This window comes from Sphaeramia orbicularis, chromosome 7 (genome assembly GCF_902148855.1).
Source record: "Sphaeramia orbicularis chromosome 7, fSphaOr1.1, whole genome shotgun sequence".
Classification (NCBI taxonomy): Eukaryota; Metazoa; Chordata; class Actinopteri; order Kurtiformes; family Apogonidae; genus Sphaeramia; species Sphaeramia orbicularis.
The window spans coordinates 26,254,370-26,273,371 of NC_043963.1; the positions used below are offsets into that span (position 1 = coordinate 26,254,370).

Here is a 19,002-nt window from a genome sequence, read left to right on the forward strand (position 1 = left end):
AAAAAAAAAAGTAAAACAATTAAAAACAAACTGTATGAAAATTTTTTGACATTATTCCACAAGTGTGCCAAAAAGGCACACTTGGTGCTTAGTAAGGGCCTTGCTGGATGGGATTCTGGAGGGTTAATATACATTCTGTACATATATATTTTGTATATATTGTAATCATCACATTTGCACTACTGTACATAATAGACATTCAAGTAGATGTATACTATATAGCATTCATACTGCACTTCCTGTACACACTGTATAATATGTATAATATGTCGGCGGCTGCCTCCTGGTGCGGATGGCTCCCTGAGACAGCGCCTCCTATTTTACTTTTACTTTTTCACTCTGATTTACCTGTGCTCAGTCAGTCTTTTTAAGTATGTGTGAGCTTGTGGGTTTGCGTGTGTGTGTGTGCATGTGCATGCGTGCGTCTGTGTGTGTGTGGGTGGGTGGGGGGTGGTACTGATTTTAAACTGATATGTAAAGCACTTTGTGCTACAGTCTTAATGTATGAAAAGTGCTATATAAATAAAGATTATTATTATTATTATTATTATTATTATTATTAATACGCTATTATATGCTATTTTAACCTGTAATATATAATATTTAATCACTGCTAAAGCACTTCTGGTTAGATGGAAACTGCATTTCTTTGCTTTGTACTTGTGACATGTGCAATGACAATAAAGTTTCATCTAATCTAATCGAATCTAAAGGGGCCAATACAGAGTATTAAGAACTAGGGTATGTAAACTTTTGATCAGGGTCATTTGGATAGTTTCTGTTGTCAGTATGATTTAAAAATGGGCAAACGTACTTGTTTGAAAAAATAAATGGCTTCACCCAACCACTAGCCAGAAGTGAAAGAAAAGTTTTTGTATTATCATTCATATTCTCTGAAAAATGGCCAAAGAATCACAAATTCTGCTAGAGTATGTAAACTTATGAGCACAACTGTATATCTAGCAAGGTTAATTTATGAAATAAAATGTCCCATTGAAATAAATAAAATAAAAAAAATCATTAAATCAGCGGCAGCTACATTTCAAAAGGTTTTCCTTTAAATGTAGCAGTAGTTTCCTTCGGCGTCACAGGGATTACAATGTTAATACAGCACATCAATACTTCATCTACAATATCTGTTGTGCTTTGGGTGTCTTCTTTCCTCTACTCAGCATGGATGCCTTCAGACTGTTCCCAGAATGCACGGGATCATGTGGACATTCCCGTTGTTTTCCTCCAAACCTTTTAAATTCTCCATTCCACTGTGCCCTAAGACTTTTAAAAGCACGACAGTATTCCGGTAATGTGTAGCATTGATTTTCTAGCCTTCCCTGTTGTAACCCCAGTGGCTTTAGTGCTGACAAGCCTTCCAGTAACATAACACCATGAATAAAATAATATATAATGAACTACTTTTTTCTGTAACACACATCCTTTATTACAGACTATTTGATCCTGTATTTGATTGATACGTTAAGTGTAAATACCAATATGAGTTCATGAGTGTGCTCAAAAGTATTTTTTTATTTTACACAAATGAGGACTGACCTGCTTACATAATAATAAGTATACTCAGGAGCAGGTAAACAATGTTTTGACTTTGAAGATGGGGCCTCAAGTAAAACACTGCTGAGCGCTGCAGAGTTTCCTTTCAGTATGCATTAGGGATGAATACTAACTACTGCAAATGTAACTGTAAGTGTCAGGTTAACTTAAATTATTTCAGTCTGTAAAGGTTATGTTGACTACATCAGGAAAAAAAACTCTTATCTATATGTTAAGTACATGTAATTTTTTCTTTTATTTACAATTTTCTGCACTTTCTGCATTTTCCTCTTCACTTATTTGGTTGATTCCTGTTAACGCCAGCCACGTCTATGTCTCTCTGGCGGTTGACAGACGTGTGACTTCACTATAAAACAGCGACTTACTAGCAGCTTAATTTTTTTCAACAATGAGAATTTCCTCTAGTGGAGCCTATAAAGATTACTGTTGTATCTCTTTTATGTTCTTCCTCCACCCAAACAGCAGGAATCATTAGTGCAGGACAAACTGTTTAACTTCTTGCCTGCAAACGCAGCTTAGTTGCATGTGCTCACGTATTGCATGGCTGCAGAGAATTAAACTGAGCCACCATGATCAAGTACCTGTGTGTTGTTTCATTCCTTATTGCTTTTTCTCGACTTAAATTATTCCAGTCATGTACTTAGAGCATTACGAATGCCCCTCACCTAGAGGTCTCTGTAATTTTCACAAACTTCAATACATCCATTACTCTATATGTGTCTGTGGTGGTGGAACAGTTTGATGTCTGTGTTCCCATGTTCTTGTTGCATCCTGCCTGATTGTCTGAACACTCTGACCCTTTTCTTGTGTGATGTATAATTACCTCAAGCTGGTGTATCCACTAATGCTGACCTAAGTTAGACCTCATTCTGCATATACCAGCTGGTTAAATCCAGGCTCATGCTGCTTACATGACCTTCTCCGCAAGTATTGTTTCTTACACTCTCATACAGAGTACTGCAAGTTCTATGGTGCACTTTTTACTTTTATGCAGTTTATATAAGGTAGTCATGTTTTTTCTGGTTGTACAGTAGGCTCCAGTGAAATTCACACATTAAAGAGGTATTAAGTATTAGTGGTGTAGCTGGACTAATGAAATGCAAGGGTCAAAATCTTGTCACCTGTCAGCTGCGCTTATCTCTGCTATCATAAATACTGCATGTAGTTGTTGGTAATGGATATTAGCACAAAAGTGGAAGCTCAAGTTTACACACATCACCCACTGACATATGGTGCTTGTTTTTGCCGGTGATGTCTGCTAAGTCTCATCACCTTCCTGTTTATGCGAATTTTAACTCCCCAGCCTGTGCACTTCATGCAGGAGATCTCTTGCGTGGGCAATTCAATGTTGACAAGATAAGGGGAAGGGAAATCTCACAAAACACTGTTCCTTTGCCTCAGCATCTATGATAAAACACGCTGTTCTTCTGCTGATTGTCAACCCTCCTACGGATCTCTGCCTTTTTTATTTGCTGTGAGTAATTTATATTCAGTAGCCTGATAATCGGAGGCCAGTGAATACTCACAAAGCCAATGCATGAGCGTGTTGTTTGAACCTGAATATAGGACAAACATGTTGCTTGCACAAATGCTTTAGCATGATACAATAATATAAACATTGCTTTTGGAAAAGAAATGCAACTTACTGTAAATCTACCAAGGTCAAAGTAGGAAATACAAACCTGTGAAGTTAACATTGCGGATGTACTTGAGCAGCAGAGTGCCGTTGATGGTTTCCATCTTAGAGCAGAGGCCGACCTTTCCAGGACAAAGATCTTTGTGCATGTTATGTAGAGCATGAGCCATGGCGTAAACTGCATCGATCACAAACTGGACCTTTCCCTCCTGTTCATATGATGAATCCTTCCCGATCCGTTCATGGTCTGCACAAAAAAAAAAAAAGAACAACACAAAATTATAACTTTTAATATTCAGTCATGCTTCATTGTTTGCAAAGGACTGGATTTATAAATTATTGCTGTCTGAAGGGGCACGTTTCTCAGCTGGATTGTCACTGCAATCATTACAAGCAATCTAGACAATAAGATTTGATATAAACGCTTGAAAATTCAGAACAAAGAAGCTGCTTTACCATCAATCACATACACACAAAGTAAACAATAATTGCCAGATGTGTAAAATCAAGAAAATGATAGCCTTTCAGAGGCCGTGATTACTCAATTGTGAGTCCATCTTTTTCTGACACATTTAATTTATTGAGAGATGTGAATACAGCACATTAACAGCTAATTATATACTATTTTTTTTCCCATGCATCAATCAGAAATTCTCTCTTCACAAATCTCAGGCAGCCTTTTACAGAATCATCTGTCAATCACTGATTAGACCCACTCAGGATAATTCAACAACACTCCTTCAGTGTCGTATTCACCTAATTTGCCTTTGTCAGTGCAACCTCTGCATTTTCGTTGCGCCTTTTTGGATCTTAAGAATGCAAGTAGGTTAAACCTTTAAACTGAGTGACAGTTTGTCAGAGCAAACTTTAATTGATTGAGGACATTTACTGTTTAGTAGGTTGTTTCTGACAGCTCTTGGGTCTTGTTTATATGATCGTGGAGCGTTAATCAAGTCATGTGCCACATCATCAGATCTATTAATCAAGAGCAGAGAGTGTGATAGAGTGGTGGAGGAGGACTGGAAGACAAAGCAAGACAGGCCTAATCATTCTCTAGCATTAATGTAATTAGTTATGACAGGTGTATATTAATCATCAGCTCGGGTTGCTCAAATGCTTTGAAAATGTGTTAATCACCAATCAGGGTTTCTATTAGCAGCTTAATCCTTTTATTAGCCAATGCATTGCCAGATAGGCCAAGCACAAGTGACAAAAGGTCATGTAAGGCTGCATTCAAAACAAAATGAACCCTGCGATAAACAACTCAGGGCTGATGCTTTGCCTCAGGTACAGGGTGTACCCCATGGGACCTCACTTTGATAAAATATTTACAGCTGTCAGTGGTGAGAGACAAATATATTTTATTAATCCTTGAGTCATGCCATCAATGTCATGTCTGAAATAGTGTGCATTATTTTAAAGGAGCTTTATGTAGTAATTCTAATATTATAAGTGTGGGTGTTTAGAATAGAGTTCTGTGGTTATGTCAAACAGTTCAATATGGTGTATTTACATATGAAGATACGGTGTGTGTATATATATATATATATATATATATATATATATATATATATATATATATATATATATATATATATATATATATATGGTGGGGAAGCAAAATTTACAGTGAACATTTAGTTGTTTTTTCTCAGCAGGCACTACGTCAATTGTTTTGAAACCAAACATATACTGATGTCATAATCATACCTAACACTATTATCCATACCTTTTCAGAAACTTTTGCCCATATGAGTAATCAGGAAAGCAAACGTCAAAGAGTGTGTGATTTGCTGAATGCACTCGTCACACCAAAGGAGATTTCAAAAATAGTTGGAGTGTCCATAAAGGCTGTTTATAATGTAAAGAAGAGAATGACTATGAGCAAAACTATTACGAGAAAGTCTGGAAGTGTAGGAAACAACAAAAAACGTACCAAAGCTTTTATTAAAGCTCTCAAATCCAAAATCCTAAAGGATCCAACCAAATTCATGAGAAAAATGGCAGTTGAACATGAGGTAGACAACAAGATCGTTAGAAATGCAGTAAAATATGATTTGAAGATTTAAATTCTCATGACTTTCAATAAACTAATTTGTCTTTCAATCCCTGCCTCAAAATATTGTAAATTTTGCTTCCCCATCCTGTGTGTATATATATATATATATATATATATATATATATATATCGAGCGATATGATCTGAATTTACACCTACAACATGTCACTGTGGATGTATGTGACCACTAGAGGGAGTAGGGAGTCACTCTGCTGGTGTCCCATACCATTAAAAACTAACACAAAGACCATGTTCAGGATGAGAACCATAAAGAAACAACTTTCAGAGTCAAGGAAAGAGACAGTGTAGTAAAAAATAGAAGCATTTCTGTTATTTTTACCACTGGATGATGAAATTGCAACATTTCTTCCACACTTGTGAGTTTGATAACTAAGCATATGAATGTATAATGTTACGATGTTATGTTATCATGTTTGCTAAATTAGTTGTTTTTGCTGTGGCTGTCTAAAAAGAGAGCTAAACTAACAAAGGTATAACTAGGTAACTATCAGCTGTTGCAGCATGTGAAGATTATAGGATAGTGATATGTTGACCAATTGTCAGAGTTTGTGTTGAAGGGGAAAATTTAATACCATAATGCAATTGTGTGTAAAAACAATAAGCTTCACACTTGAGTGAGTGAGTACAGTCTGTGGATACATGGCACTATCAGTTGGTGTTTTTGTAGCTATGAGTGCATTCTGCTATGCAGTATTTTCCCACTATGGATAAACAGGATTATCAATGCGACATAAAACCACTTTAAAACATAACTTTGCAAGTTACAAAATTCACAGTTTTTAGTAAAACTATTGGAGAATGTGACCGGAAAAATATGTGCCCTTTCCTCATTAGCAACCTGTGAACCACCTAGAATAAATACACACACTTTCTTAGTTTCCAGACCCTAAACTATTCAATATTCTTTAACCAAACTTACTACAGTTTATTATGTGTTCGAGTGACACCTTTCTCATATTTGCAACCTGTGAACCAGAAGGGGGCGCTAGAATTAATGTGAATCTAATGCAACAAGACAAGGACAGTTGCTCAGTGTTTCATTGTTAAAATAAGTGGATCACAGAGCAGTTACCCTTTTGTAAAATTTGATATGGTTTGTAGTTGAGGAAGACAGGTCTTTGGCTTTAGATAACACTTGACACAGTCTAATAGGCAGCGAGCTGTGCACCCGTGATTTGCATGGTAAATTTTTGAAAAGCACGGGCAAAAAATGGTGCATTAATGGTAATTAGCATGGCTTTGAGCAAGCTATGCTAATTATCAATATATTGTTGTTTTACCTTGTCATGGGTAGTACAATGTCAAAATTGTAGCGGTTGTACTATTGGGGTGTATCTCAATGGGGGCATTACCCTGTGTAAAGACACCGTGTAAGTACAAATAGGTCTTCGGCTGGGAATAACCCCCCCCCCCCACACACACACACACACACACAGATTTTTTCAGGGCAAAGAGGCCCATGATGCTGTTGCACTGGAATATTACACATCGCTTTTTTTTTTTTTTTTTTTTTTTTTTACACACCTTGTTCCTCCATTTCTGCCTAATACACTGACTTAACATCGTTTTATTGTATGTGACAGTTTCTTAAGAGTTCATTAATGTCGAGCCACAAACACTGTCAACCTGTAATAAAAGTTCATTTCAATTGACATAGTAGATAGTTTCTGTCAGGGAGCTCGGTTTTGAAGGTTAATGCATTTCACAATAATTAAATACCCCAATTTTCAGCTCCACTCGACTTCAGAAGGAAAATATGTACATTCGTATTTCAGAGCCTAATTTCATCTGAGTCATCAAACAAAGACTTGAAATACTAATTCTGAGTAATAACTCATGTCAGTAACAAACTCACAAAAGTAACCATTATCAGTTTGGTTTGGTAATGAGTTTGCTATGGTGGAAAATGGCCCCGTCATAATTTTGCAGGTTATTTTCCAATTAATTTGTTATGGCTCTGACATTTGGTAATAACTACACATAAATTCATAATCTAAATGTTCTGCTTATGGTCATTAAGGGAGCCACTATTTGAGTTGTGTGCATCACTGCTTTCAATTAATTTTAACTTCCATGTTGCCCAGTAAATACTTGGCCTTTCCACTGGCTCATTCACAAGTTAGCTGCACTCCTAATCCACACCAGATGAGAAAAGACGGAAACAAAACAGCTCAATCAGATAAGAGGAAACTACACGACCCGGCTGTGGAATCATAGGCTGTTTGCAGCGTGTGATGTTCGTGGCAGATATTCCTTATCTTAACAAACACTTCATTTGAGCAAGTCCGAGCTTTAAACAGATGAATGGATTTTGTTTGTGTTGTTATTATCTATATGGTCCCCCAGTATTTGTTCGCTTAAAAGAGGCAATTTACGATCAGTGACAAGGCTCTGAATGTTAAGTTTGAATAAAGCCTGTTATTATATAAATGTATTCTGCAGGGAGAGTCGAGATGGGAGAGATTGTCTGTCTTTATATGTGTGCCCTCTTTTTTTTTATTCTCTCTCCTCATATCAGTCTTCACATCCCTTCACCATAATAGTGTTTGTTTCTCTCTCTCCCTTTAACACAGTAAATTCACATATAACATATGGCACATTAATTGTGTCATGCTTCAGTGGTTAGAAAGGATGAATGATATGATATGGAAAAAATTATAATGACTGATATTGACAGTCATAACTGAGTTGCAATTCTGATCAGTTTAGCTTTATTTATTTATTTGCTGAGGTCTGTACTAAATAAGCATATTCCTTACACATTAGGGCATTAACTGAAAAGTTGGTTTGTCGACGCGTTGATGTCTGTGGCACAAGTCGACGTTACTTTGGAGGAGTTGACTAGTCGTGTGTTATTCTCTCTCTCCCTTCCATCACCCGACAGTGCACGAGCCGCCAGTCAGCACATGTCGATACTCTCATCTTTATACATGAAAACATGGAGCACAGTTAGCGCAGTGCGCAGTGAGCGGTAGTGATGCGCGGATCAGCGGATCTGGGTTGGGTTGGTGTGGGTCCAAAACATGTCACTTTATTTGTGGGTTGGGTCAAAAAATTCCACAAAACGGGTTAAAAAAAAACAAAAAAAAAAACACCCGTGCAGCACTAGCGCAAAGCCAAGACTGAAGGAAGAAGACGACTCAGAGTAGGATAACTAAAATGACTGTGATCTAGAAAAACTCTGGTCTCAGTGTGTTTGGATTATTCTGTTCATTTATTTCATGAAGACAGTGCACTCTGTTCTCGGCTGTCTTAACTTTTGCCCACTTTATGTTGTTCTGTTAAATTTAAAAGAAAATTCAAGGTGTTAACCTCCGTTTAGTTTGGTTAGATGTCTGAGAAGCACTGTTGATTGGCTGTTTTTTATTCTGCTCTTTACTGTACATTGTTAATGTTACAGTGAACGTTAGTACAAGTTGTTCATTGTTGAACGGCTGTGTGTCTGTGATGTTCCTCTGCTGTCAATGTCATGACGTCATCATACGACAAGTCAACTCGACTTCGACTTTACTGACAAAAAAGTCGACCTGAAAAAATCTGGAGTCACTAATGCCCTACTACACATACTGCATTTCTGATAATAGTGTAATTAATCAACTGCGTGTTTTCATCTAAGTACAGACAGTAAACCAGTAGGTCAACCAGACCTAACCCTGTGATACTTGTGATATATATTTTAGATCTGTTTTTTTTTTTTTTTTTGCTTTTTCAAAATATTCTTCAGTTTCTCTCACATTATCTATTCTACTAGAGACTCCAGTGAGCCAAGTTGAGTACAGACAGAGATAATGAAAAATAACAATTACATGACGATATATTCGTTACCTTACATTGAATTTTCACAAAAAAAAAAAAAAAAGAAAAATCAGATGTTGATCATGTAGCCAAACACTAGGTTTATTACATACTGAATGTGTAAATAGTTTCTATATTACACCCATCATCCTGTCTTAAATAATATGTTTCCCTTCTTTTTCCCATCACCTGGTAGGAGTGGCCATCAGCCCTACTGAGGTAACACCCAGAGGTTTTGTGTGTCTGTCATTCAACAACAATGAACCGCAAACATAGCTGTGTTTCCACTGTGGGGATCTCTGGGTAATTTTATGGGATGAGGGCTGTTGGTGTGTGTTTCCACAGCAGGAACCACCCATGAGGGACAATCTCCTGGAATTCTTATAGTGACGAAACGAGTCCCTACATCGGAGTAGGTGATCTGACTTTCCACAAAAACCTTCTGGATGGGGCTTAAGGTTTACTTGGTGCTGACTGGGTATACTCAGACAGTGGTGGATCCAGTTAAATGGAAGAGGGGGGGGGGACAGGATAATTGTGGGGTCTAGGGTTGGAGCCCTGGTGGGGCTTCAAGGGGGCGAAGCAAAGCAAAATTGACATAATACATGCTTCAGATCACATAAAACAAAATTTTTTATCCCTATACGCTAATAAAATGAATACAATTGAACTTCACTAATGTGACCACTTTTGGAACCAAAGCAAAGTGTTCCATTTAATTAAGTTTTTAGGTAATTAGGCCTCAGTTACGGCATTGAATTCCATCGCATTCTAAATAATGAAAAATTAGAAACAACAGGATACAGTAGAGGTATAGGCCTATGTGAGACAACTCTGTGATTCACTCGATCACTGGCTGTGTTCAAAGATGTTTAATATTCAGTCCATGCAGTTCTGTAGTTCCCACTGTATAATAATACAGTACATATCTTCTGTGACTGCCTGCTTGTTTTTCATGCAGACCCAAATGCTGCTTGAATAGACAGTTGTCTCTTCATGATTAGACTTCAGTCTGGTGTAGATTTAACTCCCCTTATATAGACTGTCGTCATAAATGACGTGCGCGCAGTAGACCCCCCTCCAAGTCAAGAAATAGGAGAGTGTTGCACTTCACACTGTATTTGGATGTACAGCTCAATAGGTAACACTTCGGTCTACCACACTGGAGGCTGGGATTCGAATCCCGGCAAGAGCACTATTTTTATTATCAGCATTTTCAGATGGGGGGCGCGGCGTGGAGAACACTGGTAGGTAAATCTGCCATTGCAGAAGTTGGATATGACATCATCAGAAAGCAGCAAAACAAGTGGCATTTTGTGAATGAGAGTAAAGTTCCTCTTCTCTTCTTTTACCAGGAACTTCCTCCTATGTGAACCGTAACTGGAGCCACTGTCCGACCACAACCAATATAATTAAAGGAGTGATATTTTGCTGCTTTAAAATGGAATTATGCATTTTAAAACATTTCCCTGTGGTCTACATAAACTGTAAATGCTATGCTTGGGTCTGAATTCTTCATTAATAAAACTCCACAGGTCCATCTTCAACCCTATTTCTGAGTAATGATACCAGAAAGGTCGTTTTTAGCGCTGGCCCTTTAAATGCAAATGAGCCACTTCACATTCCACCCTCTCCTGGTTGTTGACTGTGCTGCTCTGTCCCGTTCAGCCACTTGTGTTCGCTAATACAACCAACAACTGAACATTTTAGGTAATCGACTCAAAGTTTGGACATATTTTCAGTTTTTACTACAACCGCTGCTGCTGACAAACAATTATGTATACTCTGAGAAATATTCATCGGAAGTCTTGACCTTAAATATGTGCAAATGTCATGACGTAACTAGTTATAAAACATAACAAATTAAGAAGGAATTGAAACAGGTTGTGGAAATCCACTCCAAATCCAAAGATAGCTTTGCAGCACCTGGAGGGTTCACATTCAAACTTTTTGAACTATTAGGGTCCAAATACACAAATAAATGTACCAAAGACTAATAAAAGTGGGTTTAAGCAAAATATGACCCCTTAAATACTTTTAGATTATTCCAAAAATGGCAGCAGTTCGTTTTCCGGACTGCAGAGAAAGCTGTAGGAGCCAAAATCAGGTGAAAATGGAATATTGAAATACATACCTACACTAAAAAACCCAAAACAAAACCAAAATATAAATGTAGATGAATTGATGCTGTTTCATGACACTGTGGAAAAGAGAATCCACCTTTTTTCTGCACCACAGAATCAGACCAGAGGAAATCCCAACAGCGATTGGTAATTACAGCTGTCAGTCATGTATCCCCCCCCCCACCCCCCACCTGCCTGAAAAACCACAGAAGCAGTTTTCCAGAACACGTGTATTACAATATGTTAAAAAGAAATTATGGATTCTGACTGCAAACAGTGAGTGTCCAGTGTTGGCCTTATCACCCTGTTAAACCTCCATTAAGTTCACTCCAGCTGTGTGTACTCACATCATGTGTAGTGCTTTTTCTAAATTCAGAACCATTTACATATTTGTCTGTTTCTGTGTCGTTCAACAGCTGAACAAGTGTAAAATAGCAATTTACTCGTAGCACAAAGACTGTCAGAATAGCCTCTTCTAAACCATGATAAAATAGCTGATGTTAAAGCAATAAACAAATATCTACTGTATAGTGTTTTTCTGAACTGTTTGATTTGGACCTTTTTGCTTTTTGTTGGATTGAGGACGCTTGAAATGAGATGGGAAACGAGGACAGAGATGTGATGGAGACTGACACTTGCAACAATAGTGACCTGGATTGATGTGAACTTAACAGCTCTACTACCAGACCACTCCACACCTTTATACTCTGATATAAAATGGTGTCTGAGCAAGAAAATGCTGATGCCTGATGTCTGACAGACAATACAGCACATAAGGAAATGGAGTAAAAGAATTCACTTTATCCTCCATGAGCCAGTGTGATATCTAAATAAAATGGCATACATTTTAAGGTGTTTTTGACAGGTATCTAATTAATGTGCATGATTTGAGGAAGAGTTAGACAGGTAGTGTTTTTGATCTTCCAGGTTGCATGAATGAATAAATCTTTAGAAATAACTATCTTTGATGTTTGAATTTAGCAGAAAACACAGCCCCAATTTCAGATTCATGACTAGACACATACTGTAAGTTTAAAGAGTTTAGACTTTTCAGGTCAGGCTTCAATGGCTGGAGGTAAAAACTTGTTAAGATGTACTTTTCAAATGTTTGTCGGGAGCGAATGAAGATGAAACCTTGCTACTGTATTTATTTATCTATGTTCCTGGAGTTTTCATCAAGGTAAGCCTTGAGAGTCTGAAAGAACACGATCATCCCAAAAGCTCCAGGTCACACTGTGTGCTCTTTCTTGCAATATTCCCTTTTGAATGAAGGCAAAATTTTGTACTTTTTTGCTTTTTCACTGAAAGTAGAAATATGTGAAGAAATTCATTTTATGAAGTTCACGGTGAGCGTTTTCTGTTTAATGCTGAAAATTTTGGGCTCTGTGTCGAATTTATGTGCTTATGATACAGTGCAATGGATGGTTCTTGGTAGGACATGGTTCATTTGGATGCTGGTGGGTCAGAAGTGGACTTAGTGATGGAGTAAGAATGTAAGAATGATGCACGATTCAGCAGCTATCGATCAACTGAGTGTAAAAATATACAACAGTAGAAACAATCCTTGTCTGTGCAAGTATTTAGTGATGGTTAAATGATCAAATCTGCATAACATCTGTCTTTGGATATGTTTTTTTTGGTAATCACAGCTCTTAAAAACTCCTAATTTGGAAGGGATTTGCTAAAATGTGGATGAGAACTGTTACAAATCTTCCTGTTTTCTTATTGTAATTGAAAAGCTTGGACATCATCAGCGCTGATGATGTCCAAGCTTATCCCTTTGGCTTTGGCCCTTTGGCTAGCTAAAGGGATAAAAATAGATGCATTGCTTGACAGTGTTTGCCATTGTTACTTCCAAAGACACGGTCTGTCAGATGAAGTGAAATGGTTGTAACATCAAGTTCCGGATGGCACATCAGTTTTTCCTGATATAAGTGCTATAATTGTGCATGTCTATAAAAAATGAAGCTATAGATGACCTTGCTTTCTGGATGTTATTTCCCATTCAGTAGACTATTATCATGGAATACTACTAGTCTTAACCCTTTATTGGGCAAGTGACTATTTTTGGTAATTTCCGCATACATTACAAGATAGTGACAGTAACAGTTACAGTGAGTCAACAATCTCAGGTCAAATGTAGTCTGCAAGGTCCACCTCTGTATGAGCAGTGAGTGTACCTGCTTTGTTAGGTACCATGAAGTAATGGTACTAATGTAAGGAATGATGTTCAAAGGGATATAGTGTGTGTTGACAGGTGTCTGTATCAGCTCTTCTGTTGCTCTAATGTTCTAAAAATACAGGTTCCTTTCACATTTTCATGTATTTTCTATACATATTTCTTGGACTTTTTTTTTTTTTCCACATACGGGCAAGAAACCATATAGACCACTTCAGAGTCAACGTCGCGCTGTACGTCATTGCAGTTGTGCAAGCAATGTGGTGGCAGAAAAACATTGTACATCAATGGAGGTACAGTAAATTGAGAGATCAGAGAGAATAGAGAGTGAAGAGGAGAAATAATGTCTTGTAGTGCTATAGGTTGTCAGAATAGAAATGCTTAAAAAAGCAACCTGCACTTTTACTGAATATTGTTGTTAAAGACGCCCTTTGAGGCAAACCGTAGACTCTCATGGTTGCAAGCCATTAGACGGACGGGCTGGACTGATGAAATCATCCAGAATTCTGGGCTCTGCAGTGCCTATGTCATATCAGTATGTACATTAAACAACACTTACCCAGCCATGCAAGTGCAGTTGGCTGTCAGTATATAGTTGCTCGACTTGATGATCGCCCACGCCTTTTAAAACTGTGGTTTATGTCCTTGTGGCTGACTAGGCAGTATGTCGGTCCTCAACACATGAAAACCATCACACAAATCTCTGTATTCAATATCCTGGACATGACCACAAAGTTTGTTATATATTCCAACCTGTTATATGTTCTTTGTGCCCTCAAACTGAAGGGTCAAACAGGATGTTCACTAAAAAAAAGTGACACAGCCTCAGTGTGTTCCAGTTGAATCTTACCGATGGCTGCGTATGTGATTCTTCTCCTGTGAATTGTGCAAGTTACCACGATATTTCTACCCTTAAAATGTCCGGCACAACAAAGGTATATTCATTGAGGGATTTGTATGGCTTGAGGTTTTCTTTTGTGTTAACACTGGATTTTTCAACAAGATATAAAAAGATGTCCGTCCACTGTAGCTTCGGCCATTTTGTTGGCTCCATGACCCACTGAGCCGACAGTGAGTATGGATCAGGAAACCTCTCCCTGCTGCTAATGGTCAGGTTATCTTTGTAAGACACCTTGTCTCTCATTGAAAGACCATTAAAATACTTGGAGAAGGCCTCTGTATCATCCATTACTCTGTTTCTCTGCTGATGTTCACGCTCCTGATACCAGCTTCCATGTACTGTTGACACCACAACTTTGACTTTCTGTCACCAGTTAGGCCCCGCCCACAAAATACATCATCACTGTTTACCAACATTGAAATGGTCTATACAGTAACTTAGACCTTGATGTTCTACATGACAATAAAAAATGTTGAAAAATTTCACAAAAGTAATAAAGTCTCGTTATATCCTGCAATAACACACTAAGGTTGACATTTTGAATTTCACCCTTTCATAAAGGGTTAATTTCACCACAGTAAAGGAAAAAAAATGTCCTATTTTCTCGCTTGTTTCTGATTTGAACCTTGGCATATATGCTGCATATAAAAAAAAATGTCTTTTATTTCTTGGTTGCATGTGATGTCCTTGAAGTGAACAACAAATGGTAGACAATTAGGCAGGCAAGCAGGATGCATTTCAGTCTGACAGAACTTATGACTCACACTTGCAAGGACGTGAAGCGTAGGGTGACTCAAATGCAGTTTGCCTCGCTCCTCGCGCCGACTGTGATCCACAGTGTGTGTTCATGTGACGTCAGCAATGAACACACACCTGCAGAGGCTGTCAGCTTGGCCACCAGCCCAGTAAAACGGGAAACTTTAAATTATAGCAAATGCTGTAATATCTGTAGTGTTAGAGGAAATACTGTGCTCCATAGTCATTATAATGTGTGTAATTTGACAGAGTCAGTATATAAGACACTGAATAATATCCCCCTAAAGTAGGAATAGTGCAGTGTCTTTGACAGACGCAGATTTCAAGATCACACTTTGTCTGCTGAGCTATCGTAATTATGACTTATGTGTCATCCCAGGACACATCAATCTGCTCTCTATTATTTCCTATTTTCTTTTATTCTTCATGTCAATCTGCCCCCCAAAACAGAATAATGTTTTGTACTTTCAGTGCATGAAATAAAATGATGTACTGTGTCTGAGCAGATCAGATAAGACATAAAAGAATTCCATTATTGGATTGCAGCAGATATTTTACATTTTGAGCCTGTGAGAATGAAACTGGTTACCCAAGCCCCATTGGGGTATTATAAACATCTGTCTGTCAGTCTATCCATCTGTCAGGGCCTGTAACTCAAAATCTACAGCACATTTTGGTTTGATAATTTTACCCAAGGCAGCTCTCGACCATATCTCGTTCCTCGCCAGCAATCGTCCAAAGTCTGGACTTTCTTCACCATTGGGACATTTTTGTAAGTTTCTCGGAAATGAAGGCTGATATTGACCCAAATGCTGCATGACAGTATCTGCCAAAATAATCAAATTCTTGCTGATCTAAAAGACGATCCAAAACTGTCGCATATTTCCATTATAAGAGTTCATAGCACTGAAAAACAGTACTGACAACATTTATGCTGAAATTGCAAAACATGAATCCAAACACTGTGCTTGGAGTATGTATTAAGGGTCAATGAATTGCTTTCTAATACATGTTTATTGTACTTTATTTGTCCTTAGTGAATAATTATTAACCATGGTGGGTATGATCCAAGGAGGTGAGGGTCTCCAGTCTGAAAATATCTTGTTTGATTCTCTGTTTCTGTTACTACGGCCCAAAGCAGCACTACATAGAATACGTTTGGTTAATGTAACTTAGATTTTTTTAATCTACGTGAAAAATAGATAATCAAGATCAGTGGTTCCTGGCTCGAATTAATGGTGCTAATGAAAGCACTCTAAATACCTGGTGTAGCACTGCTGACACTTTGAAAAACATGCTATATGTTAATTTAGCCACTGACTCTCTCACCTTAGTGCCGCTAGATGTCAAGTCCCCTCTGTCTTGTCTATATATGTTTGTGTGTCTCTATGTGTCTGTATGTTTTGTGTTTGTATGTGTATTTTTGTAGATTATGTATGCATTTTTATTTTGTTTTGGGTGTGTAATTAACTTCACTTTTTTTTCTTTTATTATCGTCATACTATCACAGTGTTCTATGGTATCCCATGACACGTCCTTATGTCTTGGGCCCACTGTTGGTACTTTTGTTCTGAGACTCTATTCAAGCAATATTGTATCCCCTGAAATACCTCTGTGGGACTTCATTTGTTAAATGATATGAAAATGAAAATAAAAATGTGATCCCCCCCAAAAAAAAAAAAAAAAAAAAAAAAAAAAGATTAGTGGTTCCTCTAGAGCAGGGGTCGCCAACCCTGGTCCTTGAGATCTACCATCCTGCATGTTTTGGATGTATCCCTCTTCCAATATGCCTGATTCAAATGAAAAGCCTATCATTGAGCTCTGCAGAAGCCTGATAACAACTGTCAGGTGTGCTGGATAGTAGATTTTGAGGACCAGGGTTGGTAACCACTGCTCCAGAGAACTCAACAAAAAGTTAAAATAGAACTTGTTTATAAATAATATAATATAACCTAGTAATTGTTAACATATTTCTTGAGGTGGCACTATTGCCTCACAGCAAGAAGGTCTTTCTGCTCTTTGTTATTGTTGTGGTTTGTTGATATTACACATATGTAACATATAGAATTACTACAGAGAAGCGTTTTTCGTTGATGCTTTCTTTTGAGTTTCATTTGACTGAAAAAAACAAGACAAGTAATTGTTTTTGCCGTATTGTCTTTACTGATATGATACTAATATTTAATGCAAATGTGCAACATCTTCCTATATTTACTGCAAGTGCTATAGTATATGTTTATGAGATATGTGGGGAATTTATAATAGGCAGCAGATCAGAGGTAGTGTTCGGTGTACTCTGGGAATATCACCACAGAAGTGAAATGACCTGTTGGTTCAGGGTGACAATGTAGATCTGAGGCTACATGACAAACATTGGCCTCCAGGGCAACAAATACAAGAACAGAGGGAAAGGGATCAGAAAATGGACTTGAATTATACATCTACACTGATGTTGTTTACTCTGCACTCAAAGTCTGATACAATTTAATATCTCTGTCCTGGAAGCTGACCTGTTACTACCCGGTTGTTATGGTACATAAATCAGTTGCCAGAGACTTGTTCTGTGCGATTAAAAGCGTTGATATCAGGCAGATGGAATAATTACATGCCCATCTAATCATGTTAGTACTTTAAGAATTTCATTTCCCAGTCTTTGGAGGGTGATTACTCCCTTCCACAGATTTTCCAAGAGAGAAATCCATTCTTTCGTCCTTAATAAGTGTGTAATTTTAGTGATCTCAGTAGCAACAAGCATAAAGTAAAGGCTTAAACTTTCACCATGATGGATGCATTTGAAGTAACTTGTAAGACACGGTGTTAATGTACGCTAACCAAAGGGGGAAAAAATTGACTGCACCCTCAGGGCCACTTACAGAAAGGAAAAAAGGTTGCGGCAATTTAACTCCAGACCAACCACAATAACAAGTGATTAACACAGAAATCAATTGAGATCACATGTCTTCTGGAGCCTGAAGGTGTTACTAGTTGAGAAAAGGTCTCTTTTTCCATAGCTGAGAGAAGTAATAGTCTGAAAAACTTCTAAATAATAAACTCTGAATTGGTGCTTCTCCAGTGGTGTTTTGCAGTCTTATTTAGTGAAACGTCTTAGCAGTTATTTCATTTCCATAACAATTGTGTGTGCATGACCACTGAATATTTGTTTATTATTTTAAAGCCATTAGCTAGATAACATGAGTGGTGACAGATTTTACATTTAACAGGCTACTACAACTGAGATTATCCATAATGCTGTCATGTCAGTAGTGCTTTATAGTCTTTTAAGTCTTATAACTGGAATTCTAGGATGTACTCCATCTTTTTAAAATAAATAAATAAACATAGCTCTACCAATAGCACACAGTTTTGATGATCTATGATCTATGAGCCATGGTTCAGGAGGTAGAGTGGGTCGTGTTAGCAGTCTGAATCCCACTCTGTCGTAGTCATGTGCCATTATGTCCTTGGGCAAGACACTTCACCTGCTTCTGACACTTGTGTTACTCACACTGGTGTATGAATGCGTATGAATGTTTGGTGGTGGTCGGAGGCCTGTTGGTGTGGACTGGTAGCCACGCTTCTGTCAGTCTGCCTCAGGGCAGCTGTGGCTACATATGTAGTTTACCACCACCAGAGTGTGAATGTGTGAGTGAATGAGTATTGGCTCCATTGTATGGGCTTTGAGTATGCGTTAATGGAAAAGCACTATATAAATCTAATCCATTATTATTATTATTATTATTATTATGAAAGTTTGGGTATTTACTGTCAGAAACAGCACCTTGTAATTTGCTTCTTGGATAAAAATGTCTGCACCTGAATAATATTTATGAATCTTTAAACAGCTTACAGTTGTTGTAGCACTACTTTGTAGTTGTTGTAGTTGTTATTCACTACGGCTTTACAGTCACAGTCAGACAAGCAGATCGACGTATCTCTGCTGATGTTTTTTGAGTTGTGCTGTGTATTC

The 19,002-nt window shown here is 37.7% G+C and overlaps 1 protein-coding gene across 2 annotated transcripts in view; it reads right to left on the bottom strand.

Annotated features, from left to right (window-relative positions):
* The window catches only part of LOC115422873 (metabotropic glutamate receptor 4-like), a 277,054-nt gene that overhangs the window by 29,981 nt on the left and 228,071 nt on the right, over positions 1-19,002 (bottom strand). For both annotated transcript variants that reach the window (XM_030139485.1, XM_030139486.1), the window contains exon 7: positions 3,249-3,449. In XM_030139485.1, coding sequence (XP_029995345.1) covers positions 3,249-3,449 — 201 coding nt within the window. The remainder of the gene's footprint in view (positions 1-3,248; positions 3,450-19,002) is intronic.